Raw genomic sequence first — 21,858 nt, 5'->3', positions numbered from 1 at the left:
CAGAAAGGGGAGGGTGCAGATACATGTCTGTGGGAATCCCCAGCTACCTTGAGTCCATAGGCGGCCAGAAATATTTTAAAGATTTTTCTTGGGAGGTGTAGAAGCCTGTGCATTCAGTCTGGGAGGCAAGATGCCGTCTTGATTTTGATTTTTCAAGAAGGCCAAACTTGAGATTGCACTTTACTTACAGAGTACATTTTGGGAAGTGTAGCTGAACTGACCAGCCCTTTATTTCCTTCCACAGAGGATAACCTGTCCCCTGGTGTGTGCTGTGTTTGTGGCTGTCATTGGGTCCCTGCAGTATGGCTACAACACTGGCGTCATCAACGCTCCTGAGGAGGTAGGACAGAGGGAAGTGGTGGGTGCGAGACGTAGTCCATGGGGAGATTAGTAACACTTTCCTGAGGAAGTGAGGTAAGCCTTGAGGGTAAGGAAGGAGGAGAGCACAAGAGGGAAAGAAGCGGCCTCTGTGTTGCCTGCAAACACTTAGGGGTAGTTGGTTGGGGGCCCAAAGGTGTGGCAAAACAGAAGAGGTGAGTTTTGAGGAGCAACAAGGACATTCTGGGATTGTAGAGGACCTGCTTGTTCCTGAAGCTGCTCGGTCTGGCCTTGAGTAGGGTTGGGAAATACTCTGTTTGTGTCACAACATGAGAGGACAGTAATAGAAACTGGTTGCAGAGGCTGTGATGACACTCAAAAGAGGTGGGATTCCTACTTGCCTCCTTTTACCTCACAAAGGTCCTCACGGAGATGAAGTGATGGGAGAGAGCGGCAGCGAGGAGGGGGGCTTTTCTTTCTTCTAGCTTTGGGTCCAAGAAAGGGGGGGGTTGGCTCATCCCACCTTCATGAAAAGTTGCTTTTGAGCAGTTAGTATCATAGGTCACATTGTCAGCATAGGATTCTGTTCCATAGCCTTTTGCAGGTGCCTCTCCCCCCCACCCCAGTCTTGAACCTTTTCTTTCTTCATGCCCTGGTTTTCCTTCTCGAGGCAAGCGTGGCCAATGTCTCTGTCGCTTTCATGGCTTTATACTTTGTGACCCGTCTGCAGATGGTACAGATGCTTAGCCAGTGATCCTGGATGTGTCCCTTGCGGGCCTGGCAGCCTCAGAGCTCCCGTTGAGCTTCCATGTAGCCCCAGGGGAGGGTTTAGCATCCATATGAATCTCAGGGGAACTTCAGCAACGCTGTCAGCTCCCCTAGCCTTCCTATCCCAGTGGATCTGGAAGGAAACCCTCTTTTCTCCAGTGCCTGAATGTGGCCTCAGCACCCGGTGCTGTTCTCCTCCAGGGCCTGATCTGTGCCTCAGCGGCCTCTCAGCAGAGGCATTCTCCGCCCAGCCGTGGCTGCTGTCCTCTTCCTCGCTGGTCTGCTGCTGTTCCCCAGTGAGGCAGGTGAGGGGGGGCACAGCTCTGGAGGCAGCTGCTGGCTTCGGTTAATGTTTCTGGGGTTGCTCCGTCGAGGAGAGGAGCAAGGGACATGGGAAAACTTGTATTCACTCATGTGCTTTAAAAACAAACCAGTCATTTTCTAATGATCATATAAGGTTTTTGTGAAAAACATTAAATGGTTAGAAAGGGGGACAGAAGAAAATATCAGGAAGAGATGCTTCCTCCCCCCAAGGGGCTGGGGGCTCGGCCTTTTTCATAGTGGAAATGTGGCCCCAGGCAGCATCGGGGAGAGGGGGGAGGTTGGAGGCTTCTTCCAGGACTTGGCCCTGCCTCCCAAGATGGCAGCCTTCATTAGGTAGAAAGTCAGAATAGAAATTCTACAAATCAGTAGGTTGTTGAAAACTCCTGGACTAAGCTCTGGTGCAGATAAAGTCATTCATTGCAGTGGAGAAGCCATGTTAATCTGTTGTGTTGTATAGTATTTAACAGACCTGGGTTCGAATCCTCACTCGTGCCATAGGAGCTCACTGGGTCACCTTGGGCCAATCACAGTTTCTCACCCTAAGCCAGCTCACAAGGTTGTTGTGAGGATAAAATGGAAGACAAGAGAATGAGAGCAGCTACTTTGGGGCCCATTGGGGAGAAAAGTGGGGTATAAAAATGAATAAGTGAATCATAGCAAAATCTGCAAGGGGATTTTGTGCCGCCTTAAAGATTGAGAGATCTGTTGTAGCAGAGACTTTCATGGCTAAAGATGAAGGAAGGCAGCTGTCAGATTTAGCTACAGATGGATATAAATTGTGAATAGTGGGTTTAAAGTGCCATGAAATGCAAACAGCACAGTTTGTAAGATGCAAGACTCAGAAGTATAAATAAGTAGCATCACCAGCCACAGTACAAATTCAGCCCTGGCCACCACGACCTGTTTAATTCTAGCTTGCCAACTGCTTATCTAACTTCTGTTGCCAGAAAATTTTTGGTGTGCTGCAGGACACCTTGTTGATTATAAATGTCCAGATCATGTGAAGTGATGGTGTCGCTTTACTCTGCCATAGTTAGACCTCACCTAGAGTACTGTGTTCAGCTTTGGGCGCCACCATTTTTGGAAGACATAGACAAGTTGGAATGTGTTTTTAAACAGAGGCTAGATGGTCATCTGACAGCAATGCTGATCCTGTGAACAAGCCGACCGTGGGAAGGAGGGCAGGAAGGGCTGCATCAGGGCTCAGTTCTTATGGTCCTTTCCTACGCGGCCAGAGAAATGCTGATTGACACTTTGGGGTCAGTCAGCAGTTTTTCTCCAGGCCAGATTGGCAAGGGATTCTGGAGATTTTTGCCACCTTCTGGGCATGATGCAGGGGTCACTGGGGATGTGTGTGTGGGAGAAGGTATTTGTGGAGTTCCTGCTCTCTGTGCTGGTTGGACTAGATGACCCTGGAGGTCCCTTCCAACTCTATAATTCTGTGATTTTTAAAGGAATAATAATTATAATACCGGTTAAGATAAGTTCCATTGTGGAGCTCTGATGCCCTGACCTTGGGTCGGCCAGCCTGGTCATTGTTTGGAGGGGAGACCACCCAGGAAGTCCAGAATTGGCAGGGCAGGACAAACCACCTTGGAATGCCTCCATCACGACTGAGGGGGGTGTTACCAATGGCTGCCACCACTCTGGGTTAAGGATCCCCCTTGAGAAGGCCCAGAGTCCCCTCCCAAGCTCTTCAGGCCTCCCCTAGTTTAGGCCAAATAACAGGCATGAGGACTGGGGGGGGGGGGGAGGTTAATTTCAAAGAGCAGTTCAGTGCCATATAAACAAACAAGGGGCATGAAACAGTAAAAGGGATGAAGGGAAACTCAAGCAGTGCCCTAATGCCGCGTCTGGACTTCCTGTCCTGGACTATCTCAGTCAGCCCTGGGCTCTGTCTCACCTTTCCTCCTGCCTGCAGCAGTCCTTCCTCAGCTTCCCCCTCCCGGGCCTTTTATTCAAGCCCTCCTCTTTCTCTGAGTGGCCCCAAATGGTGCCAAAAACCTTATAGGGCTTCAGGGAGTTATAGGCCATTCCCACCACTACTACTCAGGCTTTCCTGGGCCCACAGGCCTCTAAGGCACAGCCCAGTTCATGGTGGTCTCCCGCCTTGAAAAGCCTCTGGGGGACTCCAGGAGTCAGCTGACTTGTCCTGGAGGCTGGTAAGGACCGGTCCGGGATCTCTGCCTGCCTTCCTGCCTTCTGGGGTGCTCAGCATCAGCTCCCCCACCCCCGGCCTCCTCTTGGCAGGATGAATAGTGCTGGAGGGGGCGGGGAGGACAGAGAGGCAGCTGGGCTTCTTCTGGGCAGTCACTTGCAGTTGGGTCTTCCCTTTCTTCTCAGCCTTGAGGGATACAGTGTGGGAGAGAGCATCCCCCCCCCCTTAAAAAAAAGCAACGGAATGAAGGAAGAGAAAAGAAGAGAAAGAATCCATTTCAGGCCCCAGTGCCAGCCTTCAGAGCTTCCTGCTTCAGGGAACATTTTCACACTCACTTGTCTGCCCTGGTCTGCACACTCTGAAGTGACTCTGAGGACAGACTGGGGATTCCTGCGGGGAGGGTGGGGTCCAGAGCACCTGCAGGGCTTCTGCAGCTGGTGAGTCATTGGTGGGGGGCGGGGGAGAGGAGTGCTGCTGCTGCTGCTTTGGGGTTTGGATGACTTCTTGCTGGCCATAGTGGAGAACAGGAGTCTGGGTGAGATGGGCGTTTGGGGGGGTTCAGCAGGCTGCTGCTTCTGTTCTGAATTTTGGTGGTCTCCCCGCATTCCTTTAGGGTGCACAGAAACCTCCTTTTCCCCCAGAAAGCGAGTCTGCCACCACTTTCTGTCCATCTGTTGTGCCTGGTTCTAATCCTGGGCAATATATTCTTCCCCTTCTGCAGATCATAAAGAGCTTCTTCAATGAGTCCTGGGCTGAGCGGACAGGAGAACCAATGTCCCCCAACCTCTTGACTTCCCTGTGGTCTCTCTCGGTGGCCATCTTCACAGTTGGAGGGATGATTGGCTCATTTTCTGTTGGGCTTTTTGTCAACCGGTTCGGCAGGTAACTTGGTGGCAGTCTCACCTGTGTGGGAGGGCTGGGGCATGTGTGGGGAGTGGAGCTCCCAAGAGAGATCTCAAGAAATGAAGATTTGCATGTGGCAGAATAAAGGGCCCATCTCAAGCAGCAGGTTGTTGGCACCATTAAAGATGGTAGCTGCCTGACAGATGGATCTGAGGCACGACACACAATTCCCTGCGGTTCTTCTCACACTGAAATGAATAGCCTTGCTCCTCCTTGATGTGGCTCAAACGAGAGACTATACCAGACATGGACTGTGCCCCCCCCCCCCCGCCATGTTCAGCAGGGTGAGAACTGGTTGGACTTTCTGCATGGAATTTGACAGAGCTCCCTGAAAGTTTCCTGGTTTTCTTTCAGAAAAAAATTAGAAGTCCTCACACTATGTATTTGGGTGTGATGAACCTTGCCTTCAAAGAAGCATTTCATAGGTGTTCACTCCCCCCCCCCCGAGTACTGCCCCCAATTTTCCATTTTTCCCATCAGACAAATGGGAAAAAGTCCTTAGGGAGACAATCCCTTCTCCCCACGGGGGCCCTCCCTTCTGCAGTTACCTTTCATTGAAAAGTCCTCTGCATGGTCTCTTCTTCTCTGTGCAGGCGAAATTCGATGCTGCTGGTGAACATTTTGATCATCGTGGGCGGCATCTTGATGGGATTCTCTAAACTGGCCAAGGCGATGGAGATGTTCATCGTCGGCCGCTTCTTCGTCGGCCTCTTCTGTGGACTCTGCACGGGCTTTGTGCCCATGTACATCAGCGAGGTCTCTCCCACTGCTCTGCGAGGGGCTTTTGGCACCCTCAACCAGCTGGGTGTCGTCATTGGCATCCTGGTGGCACAGGTAAGCTGGCTTTCTTTTGCGGTGGCTGCCAGAACCAATGGTGCTGGTAAAAAGGCATGACTGTTTCCTGCCAATGGCAGAGCAAAAGAACTGGTGAGCAAGTGGGTGCAGAATGGTGGTGGTGGTGGGGGAAGCAGAGGCAGTGCGAAGGAAAGGAAGCTCCCCCTCCCTCATTTCTGTTGCTTAAAATAAGCTTTGCAAGACATGGGCGGAAGTAAAGATGTGTCTTATTAATTATCAATATACTGCTGACTTTTTTCCAGTGGCACCCCCACCTTGCTGAGGAAGGGGGTTGGGAGGACAAGCCAAGGGGAAAGTGGGTGCAGCATTAGTTGCAAGTGAGAGAGATGATGGGTGCAGAAATGTAGAAAAGGGCAACTTTACATCCAATTTTTATGTTTTTTCAGAGACAGGTGAATTTATAAGCTACTTCACTTGTGTGTTCAACTGAAAGTTGTTTTTTGATCCTGGAGTATATTTTTGATTTGGATATGCTCCGCTTGACTCCTTAAGTAGCAGGGAAGCAACTTGTGTCAGTTCTTTCTCTCCTGCCCTGTTCCCATGTAGGTCTTTGGCTTAAACGTCATCATGGGCACCAAAACTCTCTGGCCCCTCTTGCTGGGCTTCACCGTCATCCCCGCCATCTTGCAGTGTGCAGCTCTGCCCTTCTGCCCGGAGAGTCCCCGTTTCTTGCTGATCAACAAGATGGAGGAGGAGAAGGCGAAAGCAGGTATCCTGGCCCAGGCCTCATCTGCAAGAGAATAGAATCTGGAAGTGGATTTAGGCTTTCCTTTTCTGATCCCTCAAGAGGATTCCTCATCTAGGTATCTAGTCTATCTATTCCAGGGAGAGCAGAATGTCTCCTGGGTGTTCTCTACCACACCAGTTGGACTTTTAACACAGTCCCCGATCAGTCAGGCTTGCCTGTTCCCTGCCCAGCCTTTCAGTGTTGTGGGGAGCGTGGCAGAATTCTCTAAAGACAGTCTGCTCACAGTCTGGATGCTGCAACACTGAGAAAGATGGCAGAGGACAGGAGGAGTCCAGTGTCACGAGCTGAGGCTAGGTCAGGCAAAGTCCAGGGGCAGTCCAAGGTCTGTAGCTGGGGAGCAAAGAGGGTCCAATACACCAACACCAAATCACAGTCCAGGTATCGCAGGTCAGAGGTCCAGGAGCCGTAGTCAGGGGGGTCCAGAAGTCAAACCCAAAGTCAGGGGGTCCAGAAGCCAAACCCAAAGTCAGGGGGTCCAGAAGCCAAAGTCAGAAGCCGCAGTGGCTACTAGAACGTCAGGTAAGTGACTAGTTGCTTCCACAAAGCCTTCTCCCCAAGCCCACAGCTATATAGCCCTCTGCTGTCTGTTGCCCATTTGGACTAATTGCTGACTCAGAGGGCAGCCAGGATCCTGCTGAGACTCAAGCATCCTCACTCCTAGAGGGGCCAGGATCCTTTTAGAACTCAGGGCTTAGGGAGCATCTTGCTCGTGAGTGTGCCACCCTCCTCTGATCCCTGAGGTCCTGACGAAGGCGGTCACGCACACGAGCCACCCGAGAGGGCGAGGCACGGGGGCTTGGATCTTTCCCAGTAGGAGGCAGAGGCACTGGTGCCGGTGGCAGGGACACAGTTTCTTCTGCAGGCTCAGCTTCTTCTGCAGGGTCCCCAGCACCCATGACATCCAGGACAGTGAGGGAGGAGCAGGCGTGCAAGTGCAGGCGCACATCCTGAAGTTGAAGGTGGAGAGTAACAATGTTTGACTGTCTGTCTCTGCGCTGAGAAGAGGGATGTGCCGGGGGGGTGGGGTCTCCTATCCCATGAACTCCCAGGGCATGTTTAGCTCTCCTGGGCCACTGCTGTCTCTGTGTTACTGAGCTGCTTGGTTCTTCCCGCCAGTCCTCCAGAAGCTGCGGGGCACCCAGGATGTGTCTGCAGACATCCAGGAGATGAAGGACGAAAGTGCCAAGATGTCCCAGGAGAAGAAAGTGACCATCCTCGAGCTCTTCCGCTCGCCCAGCTACCGCCAGGCTATCCTCATCGCCATCATGCTCCAGCTCTCCCAGCAGCTCTCGGGCATCAACGCGGTACGTCCTCTCGGGCTGCTCCAGCTCCTGTCCGAAGGGCTGCCCAAAACTCCACTGCAGGCTGAGGGGAAAGGCTGGTTCTGTCTGGTGGGAAGGCTCGCATAATGGTGGTAGATGGCGCTGGGCATGTTGTCATCTTTCAGCCTGCCTGCTGGCAGCAAACTTAACCAGGATTAGGTTAAAATGTGCCCAAACCCGGCTTGTGTGAGCGTCTCCCTTCTACTGGGCTGCAGAGACCCCCGGTTGGAAGCAGCTGCACCTTCCCAGAGCGCTGCAGTGCCTTAAAGAAAGTCTGTTAGGGGGGAGGCTGATGCCGGTTACCCTGCGCCCCTCCCTCCTGGGCGGCCAGAGGGAGTTTCTGCCCAGGAGAGGCGGCAGAAGGGGCCTCTCCAGGGTGCCATCGGATGGCTGCCTCAGACTCAACCCCTGACCTGTCAGATTAGGAAGAGCAGCAGATGGGACCAGACTGCTGTGGGATTGAAGGAGAGCAGGGGCAGAGCTATAGGAAAGAGGGGAGGCTGTGAGGAATCTGGTGAGATCTGGAGGTTGTCATCTGTTGCCGAAGGTGTGTACGCTGTGCAAATACAGAGATTGCTGGGCTGGCCATTTTTCAAAGCTTTGCCTGCTCGGCTTGTGTGGGTGAGGTTGGCGTTCCAGGCTTGGGAGCAGGCAGGGTGAGAGAAGCTGGAGTGAGCCTGGCAGACGTCAGTCTTGGGCGTATCGTTCAGCCCCCTCCCAGTTGTGGCTTTGTTTCACAGCAGTTGAGTTTGTTTCTTATCAGGCCAAGCAAGGGCAGCTGCGTAGCAAGGCACAGAGAGGTCCACCTTGAGGTGCCCTGTGACGAGTTTTTTCTGCAGCTCCTAGCAACGCTTCCTTTCCCGCCACATGCCTGTGCGGAGCTTGCTGTACTGCCTTTGCCAGAGGGGTTCTTCAGAGCAGGTAGCCGTTAAGGCTTAGCTGCCCTTCTCTTCTCCATCAGTTGGCAAACCTGGGACAAGACGCTGCGCTGAATACTCTGGCTTCAGCCTCTAGCGGGCCCTTTCTCCAAGGAGCATCTTCAGTTTCTGTTAGGGTTTACAGATACCTTTAGCAGAGTTGTGTGGAGAGAACCACAAAAACAAGCCAGGCAGACGTTTTAGCTTAAGAATAAAGTAGTTTACTTTTACTATGAGGAAAGGGTTACTGGGATTTCTAGAAACAAAAGAAGGATTCATTATCCTATCTAGCCTCTAGACTACATCTCGACTCTCTGGAGTCCAAACTCTAACTGCATGGAGATCTGAGGGCTTTACACAAAGGGCAGTAAAACTGACCAAATGGTTTCCCCCAGACCACCTCCCAAATATATGGATTAGCCTATTAGGGCTTTCCTTCAATGGTCACTATACATATCGACACCCAGCCTGAGCGGGAAGTACGTGCACACATTCTCATTGGCTCTATCTCTCACTGGCTAAGCATCAGCATGCATATACATTCATTTAATTAACTCATGACAACAGGAAGTGAAATTGCATCAGAAAACCCAACAATCCCCTTCTCAAGTTCACAAACTGAAGTCATGAAGTTTCAGCTTCTCTCTCAGGTGCTCAAACTTCTTGGTGAGCAGCTTGGTCAGGATGTCAGCAATCGTTTCTTCTGAAGGACAAAACTTTACTTCAATCATTCCTTGTTGCTGCAACACCCTCACCTTGTGGTATCGTACAGAAATGTGCTTGGTCTTGCCTTTGACACTTTCACTCTTGATCAAACTTAGGCAAGGTGTGTTATCTTCAAACAGGGTTACTGGAATAGGCTCTTCTATTCCAAAGTCTCTCAGCAGGTGTAGGATCCATTCAAGCTCATTGCAGGCACCTGCTGCAGAATCAAACTCAGCTTCCGTTGAGGACATAGCTACTATACTCTGCTTGCGACTTGTCCAGCTGATCAGATTGCTTCCGTAGAAAAACAGATGCCCACTAACTGATTTGCGTTCAGTAGTGTCTTTGGCCCAATCTGCGTCCATGTATCCAACCAATCTTGGGTCATCATCTTCAGTTTCAGGTCAGCTGTCCCAATAAGATACTTAACAAGTCTCTTTACTGCATTCCAATCATGATGATTAGGTGAGCTTGTCTTTCTGCTCAAGATTCCAACGGCTGCACTTATGTCAGGTCAGGTGAGTTGAGCTAGATACAAAAGTTTCCCAATGGTCTCTCTGTACAGACGATTGTCCTTTAGAGGCACTCCATCTTCCAGCTTGAGGTAAGATGGGTCAAGTGGGAAACTTGCTCTCTTGACATCTTCCAGGCTCAGTGCCTTAGCAAGATTCAGGATTTTGGTTCTTTGACTCAGAAGAAAACCTCCATTCTCTGTCCTTTCTATCTGTATTCCAAGATAGTGGTTCAAAGTCCCAAAATGTTTTACTTCCACTTCTGCATTCAGCTTGTCAACTATCTCTTGCACATCAGATTCACATTGACAGCATAACAACAGTCCATCAGTTGACATCAGTACATACTGGCATTTATCATTCTTCAGTTTGAAGAACAGGCTGGGTTCTACTTTCCCTTGCTGGAACCCTTGCTTCTGCAGAAAAGCAGTTAGCACTTCACTCAGTCCTTTATCAGGTAAGTGAGCCTTTTCAGTCTCAAGGTGCTGCACATGCATTCCTTTCTGTGCTGCTATACTCAGTAGGGTTCTGAGAGTGGCATACTTTACAATCAGCTCCCTTGGGATTTCCTCATTGTCTGAGGATTCTTCTGCAGTTTGCAGAACATTACAAAGTCCATATCTGGCAGGTGGTACGCCCTTGTTGCTCCTCTGAGATTGCCTTACTGTACTGCCTGTCTCCCCTTCTGGCCCAGCTTGATCTGCCTCCCCTTCTGCTTCTGGGGTGCTTTCTGGCCTACCTTGAGGGTTGGCGCTACTGGCAGTCAGCCAATCGGCCATTTCAGTGAGGGACATTCCTGCATCAGCTTCCTGATCTTCCTGCACTGTGGGCTCAGGTATTAGGTGTACACTGTTCTCTTCAATATGCACAACATTACATTCTCTAGACAACAGAGTACTTGGATCCATAACCCTGTAGCCTTTGCCTCCTTGGGCGTAGCCAACTAGGATGCCCAGTTCTGCTCTTGCATCTAGCTTTCCCCTTCTCTTCTCGGGGATGTGGGCAAACACTGTGGATCCAAAACACTTCAGGTGTTTCAGGGATGGCTTTCTGCCATGCCAGCCTTCAAAAGGCGATTTATCTATGGCTGTAGAAGGGACTCTATTGTGTAGATACACAGCAGTTATCAGAGCTTCACCCCAGCATTGCTGTGGTAGATTTGCTTGTATAAGCAGGCATCTTGTCATATTCAGCAAAGTCCTGTTTAAATGCTCTGCAGAGCCATTCTGCTGTGGGCTGTAGCCAACAGTGGTCATATGCTGAATTCCTTCCTGCTCTAGAAAGCTCTGGAACTCATGGTTGCAGTACTCTGACCCTTTGTCAGTGAAGAGTGTCTCTGGAGCTCTTCCAAACTTATTTTTCACTGCAGCCACATACACTTTGAACTTCTCTAAGACTTCAGTCTTTGATTTCAACAGGTATGCATGCACAAAACGAGTTTTCCCTTCTTGGAAGGTTAACATATATTTATTCTTCCCTGTGCTTTCCTTTATAGGGCCCATTATATCGCTTCTTATGATCTCCAGAAACTTCTCATTGTGCACTGGCTTTCTCTTGCTATAGGGTGGCGCTGTGCCTTTCCCTTTCACACACACATCACAAGCTTGCATCTCTTGGCCACATTCTGCAAACTTTATTTCACATGTGTTCAACAACTTCTTAACAGATCTCATATTCCTGTGTCCAAGCCTCCTGTGCCATCCATAAAGGCATTCCTTATGAGGACACAAACTTTCTGTTGCCTTGAAGACATGACACGTTTCTATGGGGTTAAGATAGTATGCGTCACCAAATCTCACTGCCTCAAAAAGGATATCACGCCCTGGGAGGGCAATGGTGCATTTTCTATCTTCAATCAAAAACACATTTCCTTGATCTGTTAATTTCATTACAGAGATTAAATTCTGATCTGCTTGCTCAGAGTAAACACAGTCTTTCAACAACACATCAATCAGCTGCCCATCCTTTGCATAAACTGAGAATTTTACCGATCCAATCCCGTGTGTTTGCAAAACATCACCATTAGCAAGTTTCAGAGTTCTCTGCTCACTTTCATCTAGATAAACAAACCATCTTCTCGATCTACATATGTGGGTAGTAGATCCAGAGTTCAATAAAAAGGCCCCTTTGTCAGCTACGTCAGTGGCCCTTAACATAAACGAAACTTCAGCACCACGAGGCTTTTCCTTTGTCTGTGAGCCTTTGGGCCCCTGCTGAGGCACACCTCCTCCACCTTTGTCTGAGAAGGCCGGGCCATTACCTTTAAATCTGCCTTGCTTTGATTTACAAAATCGCGCAATGTGCCCTGGCCTCTGGCACCGGTGGCAGATCCCTTGATCTCTGCCCCCTTTTTCCTCCTTCACAGGCAACGCTTGCATTTGGCTTGACATTTTAGAGAGTTTCCGCTTAACACTCAAATCTCTCAAATATGCAGTCGTGAAATCAATATCAATCTCTTCTCTGGATTCAATTGGCGCCAAAATACTGTCATGGGATTCTGGAAACGAAGAGACAATGACTGCCTGCAGCTCCTCAGTGGAAACTGTGCCTCCTGCTGATCTTAATTCAGCTACAAGAGCCAGAATTCTATCTAGGTGATCTGAGATAGCACCCCCTGGGGCAAGACTGAGGGAGTAGAGGCGTTTGTGCAGATACTGCCTCTGAATAAAGGTGCGTTGCCCGTACTTTGAATTCAGATTATTCCAAATCTCCTTTATGTGGTCACAATTAACAACAATGGCTGTCTCTTGGGATGAGACAGAACTTAGAATCAGCAGCTTGGCTTTAATCTGTCCGTTGCATCTGATTGGCTGTCTGCCATGATCCTCACTTTGGTATTTGTAAGAGCTGATTGAAACGTTCTGACCCAATGCAGTTGGCTCATATTTTTGATTGAGTCTTGGTTCTGAATATTTCTCTGCTTCCAGGTGTTTTACTATTCTACTGGGATCTTCAGGGATGCTGGAGTCAAGGAGCCTGTCTATGCAACCATTGGGGCAGGGGTGGTCAACACCGTCTTTACAGTTGTATCAGTAAGTTGTCTTAAAATTACCATTTCGGGGGCTGGGGGTGGAGTTTCTGTTGAGGTGCAGATCCTCAGCCAGGACTTGGAAGATGAATAAAATTTCAGAGGCCAAAAGCAGCACGTTTTAAGGATCCTTTAAAGTCTCTGTAATACCAGAAGAGGTTGAGATTTGCATGCTGGAGAGTGATCCCCTGTTGTCTGTCCTTGTCCAATGCAAAATACTCATGCAGGACAGCCCGAGTAGCTGTAGTGGGGAGCTGTCCTGAGTCCAGGTCCGGAACTTCCAGTTCCAGAGGCAGAAGAGGGAAGGGCTCCATTCCTTCTGATGGGAGTTCAGATCAACCTGGCTGAATTCCCGTACCAGCAGAGATTTCCCCCTGCCTTGGCTTTTCCAACTACAGCAGGTTCTCCCCTTCCCCCCACCCCCCCGGAGGCTTTCCCTGCCCCTGGTGTGTAATTCGGAAGGTCCCACCCACAGAATACCGTTTTCCCTGCTGCACTCCCTGCCCCTCCCCCTTCCCAAAGAGTCTGGAGCCCTTGGTGTTGTGGGTCAGGAGTGATATGGGGAGGGTGTGTGCAATGGCAGCTGCTTGAGGAACGTGTGCCCAAAGTGTGTGTGTGTGTGCGTGGGGGGGGGGTGATGCTCCATGGGCAGGACGAGGAGCATCTCTGCATCCAGGGAAGCCTTGGCCCTTGCTGCTGCACGGCTGCTGCCTTTCTTCTTTGGGCTGCAGGTCCCTGCAGCAACTGCCAAAAGCACTTTTTGTTTCCCCAATTTTGCAGCTCTTTCTGGTGGAGCATGCTGGACGCAGGACCCTCCACCTGGTTGGCTTGGGAGGCATGGGAGTCTGTGCCGCCGTCATGACTATCGCCCTGGTGTGGAAGGTAAGCTCTCTTGGCTTGAGGCAGCAGGGAGGGTGTTCTGCAGGTCTTGGTGCATCCCTGTGGGGCAGATGCTCAGATCACGACTGGGTTGGCCACGGAGTGGGGAGGGAGTTTCTGTGTCAGATGGGAGCGTTTTCCCCCCAGATCTGACTCACCTGAGGATTGCGGCACCTGGAAAGAAGGGGCTGGTCTCCCTGACCGGAAGTGATGGGGGGAGGAGGAGGAGGGGGGAGAGAATATGCCCTCTCAGGGGCTCCACCTACTAGGTTCACAGGGTATACTCAGTTTTCCCTAATTGGCAAGTGCCATTTCAGGTTGGGAAGGTGGCAGTGGTGGTGCTGGGGGGAATAAGGGCCCTCTCTCCAGGAGCCAGCCTCCCCTCTGATGATGGAATTTCCTTGCTTTTGAAAGCAAAATTCCCTAAAATCATGTGAGCTCTGCTCTCTTGGCAGAAACAGCCTCTGTGATAGTGAGCCTTTTAAGATCCAGGTGGGCACTTCGTTGATCTTAAAGGTGCTACTGGACTCCTGCTTTGTTCTAGTGATCCTTTTAAGTCCTCTTTCCATCAGGCCTGCTAGATGTTCTGTGTATCCCCACCACCACCACTTTCTTGTTCGCAGGGCTGCCAAAACCACCTCCTCTCCTTGTAGTGGTGGGACATTTGGTCCCTCCAGGCATTTTGTCCCCTCCCCCCCACTGGGTTGTCTCCTGGGATGCCACAGAGGCAGCCGTTTTGGGAGGGCAGGCTGGTGGAGGTGTGTGTGGCTGGGCCCTGTCAGTTTTGAGAGCTTGATTGGGGGGATGCTAGTGGCGGGGGTCTCTGAGCAGATCAGGGCTCTGTGATTCCCCCATCTTTTCCCGTGGCTGTGGTGGGAAGCCCTCTGTCCCATGCCGGCAGCCCTCTTTTGGGCAGTGCTGCTGCCCCTGTAGCTGTGCACCACCCCAGGCACTGAACTTGGTGGCTCCTGCAGGCATTTTGCACACTGCTCCCCACACTGGAGTAGAGCCCCGTGGCACAGAGTATTGAAGCTGCAGTACTGCAGTCCTAAACTCTGCTCACGACCTGAGTTCAATCCCCAGTGGAAGCTGCGTTTTCAGGTAGCCTGCTCGAGGTTGACTCAGCCTTCCATCCTTCCGAGGTCGGTCAAAGGAGTCCCCAGCTTGCTGGGGGGAAAGCATAGATGACTGGGGAAGGCAATGGCAAACCACTCTGTCAAAAGTCTGCCGTGAAAACGTTGTGAAAACAACATCACCCCAGAGTCAGAAACGACTGGTGCTTGCACAGGGGACCTTTCCTTTTCCCCCACACTGGAGCCAAAGCGGGGGGGGGGGGCTTTCTGTGCCTATCTCATTCTCCTGCCAGGCCCCGCAGAACAGAGTGCATTTGATCGTTGCGTCGATTTCTAGCAACTTGGAAGGCTTGGATTTATGGCTCCACCCTCCCCCGCCCCTGGCATGACCTGCAGAAGCTCCGGCCGCCAGGGTTCCTCGTTCACAGGGGCATTTTGTTTTTCATAAAAAGTAGATCAGCACAGCAAGACAGTTAACTGGAAATCCGAGCGTGGAGGCCTGTGCTTAAAATGTGCAGTGCTTTGCCAGCGCCTCGTTCCAGTGCTTTGCCTGTTGATTTGGCCTTATAAAAATATCACTGATCTTTCCAGGTGTGCATCATCACTATGGTGCCAGGAGATAACTTGTGCCAGAGTAGTCCCATAAGATTTGAGATGATGGCGGACTTAACTTCTGCGAGGCATTAAAAATCCCCTAACAGGAGCATTCTGCCTGCCTCTCCTCCCTCTAGCTGAGAGCTGGGGGGCCACAGCTGGTGGGGAATAGCAGAGAGAGAGAGAGAGAGAGAGAGACGTGCTGGTGGGGAAGGAAGTCCCACCAAGGAAGGAGCATTCAGGAACAGTCAAGATAAGAACGGAGGCAGCAGCTTGTCCCTACAGGTTGAACGTGGCATTTTCTGACTTCAGCCTGTAGCATTTATAGCCGAGGGAGAATTAGCCACCTTGAATGTGTCTTAATCCTGGAATAAATCATCTAAATATAGCAGAGTGAAATTGCGTAAGTGTTACATTGTTGAATTGCGTGTATTGCTTACTGGTTTGTTTTCAGATGTAAAAATAAAATCAGATAAAGGAATGAGGTAAAAGCAAAATGGAAATGGACTAGAGATATGCACGGGGTGGGGGGGGGGCTTGGCTTCCATTTCCTTAAACACACACACACACAGTAAATTCTAAGTAAGCCATTGAGAAGTTGCAGTTTCCAAAGTGTTCCCTGTGGGAATGAGTGTTAGAGGCCTGTGTGGCGTAGCTGTGCCCGCAGGCTCAGAGGCTCCATTTCTGTCCCTTCGCAAAGGCCTGGAGCCCGGAGGGGCCTCTCCCCGCCACGTGGCCCAGCCCTGGGGCTCCTGCCTCGCTTGTCTCCCTGAAGCCCCGCTTGCTCTCAGGAGAGGGCTGTGCCACGCCCAGGGAGAGCAACTGTGTGAGCAGCCCTGCAGGTGCTGGGTGGAGTCCTGTCAGGCAAAGGCATTCCCTTTTGAGATCCCTTTTCCTTCTTGCTTCCCCGTGAAGCTTCTGCTTTCATGCTGGCTGCTTGCAAATTCTTACAAAGGAAAAGAGTCCAGGAGCATCTTAAAGACTAACAGAACTTTCGGAAGTCACTGCTCACTTCTTTACTTTCTTGACCTAGATCTTAAGGTCAAGCTAACTTGCCTTCTTGAACTGGAGTTGCAGTTATAAGGCCAGGAACTCTACCACTTCCGGAATTTAAGTCTGTCTATAACTATGAATGAACTCTAATAGGAGGAAAGGGAGTTAATTGCATTTAGCTAATATCAGGGCCAAAGAAGAATGTATTTTGGTTACACTCCTGCCAGGGAAGCAGAATATCTAAAACAAACAAAGGTTCCAGACTTCTCGTTCTTTTTTGGGAGAGTTGGACACAGAACCTACAGACTGGAGTGATAAGAGAGTGGAACTGGAGGAATCCACTCAGCTATAAAAAGAATGAAATCTGTTAGATCTGCAGCATTGGTTTTCTAAATGTAGATAATTCTCTCTTTCTCTCTCCCTGTGTTGCAGGACACTATAACATGGATGAGCTACCTCAGCATCGTTGCTATCCTCGTCTTTGTGGCTTTCTTCGAAATTGGCCCCGGCCCCATCCCCTGGTTCATTGTGTCCGAGCTCTTCAGCCAGGGCCCTCGTCCTGCTGCCGTGGCTGTGGCTGGTTGCTCCAACTGGACATCCAATTTCCTGGTGGCCATGCTCTTCCCCTATGCAGCGGTGAGGGCTTCAAAAATCAACACAAGGGGGGGCGGGATTTGAACACAAGACTCCAGCCCTAACCCAGCTCTCTAACCACTTCAACGTGCTGGCTTTTGGGGAATCTTGAAACAGTATGGGGCACTCAGTGCTTGCTCTTCTGGATGCGAGGGATGAGTACTTTAGTGTTTGGGTCATTCCCCCCGCCCCTCCCAGCACAACGATTCCGGTGAGGTTGTGACACATCCAGTGCAGACCTGGCAAGGCCTAGGCAGAGCATGTTTGTTTGCAGGCTGTCAGCATCTCTCCTTGGCTGCCAAACAGATAGGACAGAAAAGCAAGTGTGCTTTGTGGTTTTTGACCCCCCAGGCAGAAGATGGCTATTTTAAAGCTTTCAAGTCTCTTACTTTCTTTTTCTGTCTTCTTTGTAGAAATATTGTGGTAATTATGTCTTCATCATCTTCATTGTCTTCCTTGTGATCTTCTTCATCTTCACCTTCTTCAAAGTCCCTGAGACAAAAGGCCGGACTTTTGATGACATCTCTAGCGGTTTTGAGAGGCGAGCAGAAGATGGTGTTGCCACGGCAACTGTGGAAAAAGGCCCAGTGATGGAAATGACCAGTATACAGCCTGTGAAAGAGGATGTTGCTGTAGATCTTTAACATCCATTGTGGACACTCTGCTGTTGTCCCTGATCTAAGTGGAGCTCCACGTCAGGAGAGAAGCTGGAGCCTCCTTCCTTGTTTCTGCCAAGACTCTTGCAAAACACTGAAGTGAGTCTGTTGCACCAAACCCTCTTTCCAATCCTGGCAAAACTAACCCGTCCCTTTTCCCTGCTGCGCATCTGTGGAGACTGGAGAAGAATCGCTCAGTGTTGTTGTTTTGTGTGTGTTTTTAAAGTTGCATTTCGCTTGAATTGTCACACAGGGTGAACTTGTTTTATCGCCTGTATTGGTCAGTTTTGGCTTTGCTTTTCCTTGAGTAGTGGGGCTTGAAGCAACCAAACAACTCCTGACCCATCTCTCGCTAGAGTGTTTTCTACTGTGTGAGGGGAGCGTGTCCCAAGACACTGGCAATTAATTAAGTGGGAAAAAGAAGCCATTGCTGCATTTCATTTATCCTCAGGAAATGGGGATCAGTGTGCAAGAGATTTTTCCTCTCCTTTTGGGGGGACTGGCTGTAAAATTTTATTTGTGTGAGTTTATTTGTGTCATTTTATGTAAAAATGTCATCCTGTGTAAATATGAACCAGACAAAACGTTTAAGGATAAATAACTCTTTTACAGAATGCTGCTGTGAATTTGAGATGTGTCTGTAAAAGCAGGCACTGAAACACCAAAGAGCAAAGAAAGGGAGGGGTGCCAGCCTTTGACTGGATGACTGATCTCCTCGAAGGGGTCAAGCCTGCCTTTCTGGAGAAGGTGTGGGAAAACTGAGCTGTGCCGAATGCAGCCACGGGACCTCAGTCCTGGGCCCACCACAGTATTTGGCACTAAGAATTACAGAGAAATTGTGGTTAATGTGTCAGTGTGGGTTGTCTTGACTTGATTCCGCTTCACAAAGAAAGGAGACCACTAATTTTAGCCTATTTAGAAGAGACTGGCTTTCCCATTGCTGCTATTGTGTGAGAATGTAAATGGGAAGGGAACCCCGACCAGTCATGGTGGTGCGTCAGATAGCCCCTGCTCGGCTCTGCCCTGCCGTGGCGGAGTTTGAGGCATAGAATGGAAGAGGGGAAAGAGTAAATTCCCATGGGGGAGCAAGAAAGGTAGAATATAAATGAAGTAAAATATATGGTTGTTGTGGATATCCCACAACTGAGCTGCTGTGAACAATGGTGGTGGTGGGGGGGGGGCTGTTTCAGAGGGCAGCCACTGGACCAAGAACCAAGTGTTTGGGGCCAGCTGTCTCCTTCCTATTAGGCAATCCCCATTCACGTCTTCACTTCCTTATCCCTCTCCCTGAAACAGATATGGTAATTTTAAAAAAAACTTCAAACAATGAACGAGCATCACAAACAATAAAACCACCTCCACTTTAATTTTTGCACCTCTGCCTGCCCCAGAGGGTACCCCTGTGTCTTGTCAGCAGAAGGTTCTCTGAAGACACCCCCTACCCCCCGGCTGACCTGAGCTCATGGCTCTTGCTCAGTTGCCCTTTTCCCCAAATCTTATATAGAAAGAGACAAGATATTTTTGACAGAGAAGCAAAACTAGTTTTTGAACTTGTATTTTTCCAATTGATGGTTTTCATTAGAAGATCCTACTTGCAGCTTTACAGTGAGAGAAATGGAATAAAGTTTTGAGTCCAGGGGCACCTTTATGACCAGCAAAGTTGAATTCTGGGTATAAGCTCGTCAAGGAGATCAGGGTATGTCAGAAGTCAGACCAAAGTTTCTAAAAAGTTGACACAAAAAAGAAGTAGAATAATCCTTAGCCTGTGGAGATCTCAAATATGTGTTAATAAGAATGAATGTAGACAACTGGGTTTGCTTAATGAAGAGAAGAAGAATAGCTCAAAGTCTGTGTTTCTCCCTGGTTCACTGAGTAAATTTTCCTGTAGTGATTGGAGGCTGGGCTGCAGAGATGCGTGAAATCATGAAAAATCATCCTTGTTGGAGAGAAAAGGGGCGAGGGGATATAAATGAAGTCCCCAGCATGTGATGGAGTGGGATTCGAAGCATTCCAAAGGCAGGTAAATGAAAGAGGCCCTGGGTGGCACTAATTAGCCTCACCTCAATCCATACTCATTAAGGAATGGGAAGGAATTGAGTCTTGAAAGCTCCATAGATATAAAGGGATAACAGACCTTCCTTTTTTCACAGGGAATGGCTAAAGTTCTGAGGAAGGGACTAGAGGTGACAAACAGTAGATGTTGGGTGCCCTCAATAAACTAACTCCCAGGATTCTTTGTGGTGGTTGTTACAAAACAGGCATAAGGGTCTAGTGTAGGTATCATCCTTTAATATGACTGTAAGTGCTGAAATGCATATTTGAATATGCAGCTTTTTACATAGTTGAGAGGCTTGAGGTCACATCTACTGTCCTGGAGACCTTTTTCTCAATCACGATGCAAACCTTTGTCAGACCAGAGAGAACATTTCTTTTTCCTCCTTAGCCAGTTGAGGCAGCCTGATGGATCCTCCTCATTTTCCTTCATAGCAGGATCTTTATTGCATGCGTCAAAAACATCTTGTCAAGAGGATTTTTGATTCTGTGCTGAAAAATTGCACCCACTTGTTTAACTTCTCTCAAAACCTTTTCATCATCTCATGTGCGGTCGCTGTACTTGGGTCTGCCTTCATTCTCAATTTTTATTGTCGATCCTCTGAAGACCGGCAATTCAGATGCACCGATACCCTCCAGACCCCCCCAAGAAGCAAAATTGATTGTAGATGGATAGAACGATCCCCTTTTGTCTGAATTTTTGGGCAATGCTTTGGTTTGAATTGTGTCATTTTTGTTTTTTATTGCCTGCATTGTAAAGATTTCAGTGGGTTTTATTACTGTGACTGTTACATGTTTTTTTAAATAAAAGTCTGGAGGGGAAAAAATGTGTGTTTATCATATGTGAGACTTTGCTTTGTAATCCCCCAATTCCTTAACCAAGATGGTGGAGGCCCCATTGTATTTCCACCAACCCAATAGCTACATGCAAGTTCAAACTAGGTACGCCATAAACTTGGAAAAAAGACTGTAGCATTTTAACTGTCTCCCCACCCCCACCCCTTCAGATTCATTTCCTAACAGGACAAAGAATTCCATCCTAGAAGGAAAATATTTTCATTTGACTGACAAGATAGATTTATTTGAAGGGTAGGAATACCAGCTATTTTATGCTAAAGCCCTCCATGCACATGAAGGAAGATTTCAAAGGAACTTTTTGTGCTGTTTTTTCAACCGTGTCTTACATCAGTTTGACTTTGGGAACAGATAAAAATGCCAAGGAAGAATTTAGTATTTTACTAGAAAAAACTGGTTAGAAAAAACGAAGAAACTTCTTGATCTTTTAAAGAGAGAATTCAGCTCAAATAGTGTAATAATGATGTCTTACTATCTGTTCTTACATTTGTAATTATTAAATAAGAAGCAGAAGAGAAGAGATTGGATTTATACCCTGGCTTTCACTAACCAAAAGTCTCAGAGTGGCTTACAAATCTTTCCCTTCTCCCCACAACACACCCTGTGAGGTAGGTGGGGCTGAGAGAGCTCTCCCAGAACTTCTCTTGAGCAGAACAGCCTTGAGAGAACTTGTGGCTGACCCAAGGTCACTCTAGCAGGTGTATGTGGAGGAGGAGTGGGGAATCGGCAATATCTAGGTTTTTCAGGATGTTTTAAAATTTGTAGAAGAGTTCATCTAACTGTAAGAAATGTAACTTTTATCGTTAATAGAATATTGCAACCAAGAAAAATAACTCACTTCAAAATACTGTAATAAAATATAAGACTAACCTGATCTACTTTTTTGAGAAAGCTATTACCTTGCTGGAGCAGGGAAATGCTGCAGACATAGTTTATCTTTATTTCAGTAAGGCTTTTGATAAGGTTCCACATACTATTCTTATAGACAAGTTGTTAAAATGTGGTTTGGATCTTGTTACTGTTAGGTGGATCTGCAACTGGTTGACAGATCACACCCAAAGAGTGCTTGTGAATGGTTCCTCATCTTCTTGGAGAGAAATGACAAGTGGAGTACCTCAAGGATCTGTCCTGGGGCCTGTTTTGTTCAACATATTTACAAATGATTTGGATGAAGGTATAGAGGGAATGCTTATTAGGATAGACCTATCTCGGATAGAGCAGCCATGTGGCTCATGACCCGAGTTCAATCTTGGTGGAAGCTGGGTTCAGGTAGCCAGCTCAAGGTTGACTCAGCCTTCCATCCTTCCGAGGTTGGTAAAATGAGTACCCAGCTTGCTAGGGGGAAAGTGTAGATGACTGGGGAAGGGAATGGAAAACCACCCTGTAAAAAAGTCTGCCATAAAAACGTGATGCGACATCACCCCAGAGTCGGAAACGACTGGTGCTTGCACAGGGGACTGCCTTTACCTTTTTTATCTCAGATAGGCTGACCTCTGAGTTGAGTTGTAGGGTTGAGATTGCGAAGACTGTTCAGGAGAGCTTCTAGTGGAGGAGCGTCATGACTA

General features: G+C 48.9%; 1 protein-coding gene across 1 annotated transcript; it reads left to right on the top strand.

The window, feature by feature from the left end:
* Positions 1-242: 242 nt before the first annotated feature.
* Positions 243-17,997, top strand: LOC132576899 (solute carrier family 2, facilitated glucose transporter member 3-like). The gene is made up of 9 exons (XM_060246170.1): positions 243-340; positions 4,290-4,450; positions 5,065-5,305; positions 5,873-6,035; positions 7,191-7,378; positions 12,458-12,562; positions 13,339-13,440; positions 16,530-16,733; positions 17,144-17,997. Exons 2-9 carry the CDS (start codon positions 4,341-4,343, stop codon positions 17,372-17,374), a joined length of 1,344 nt encoding a protein of 447 aa, XP_060102153.1. The 5' UTR covers positions 243-340; positions 4,290-4,340; the 3' UTR covers positions 17,375-17,997.
* Positions 17,998-21,858: the final 3,861 nt, after the last annotated feature.

This window comes from Heteronotia binoei, chromosome 9 (genome assembly GCF_032191835.1).
Source record: "Heteronotia binoei isolate CCM8104 ecotype False Entrance Well chromosome 9, APGP_CSIRO_Hbin_v1, whole genome shotgun sequence".
NCBI classification, from domain to species: Eukaryota; Metazoa; Chordata; class Lepidosauria; order Squamata; family Gekkonidae; genus Heteronotia; species Heteronotia binoei.
The sequence above is the reverse complement of the archived record's forward strand: the minus strand, read 5'-3'. Positions and strand labels throughout refer to the sequence as shown.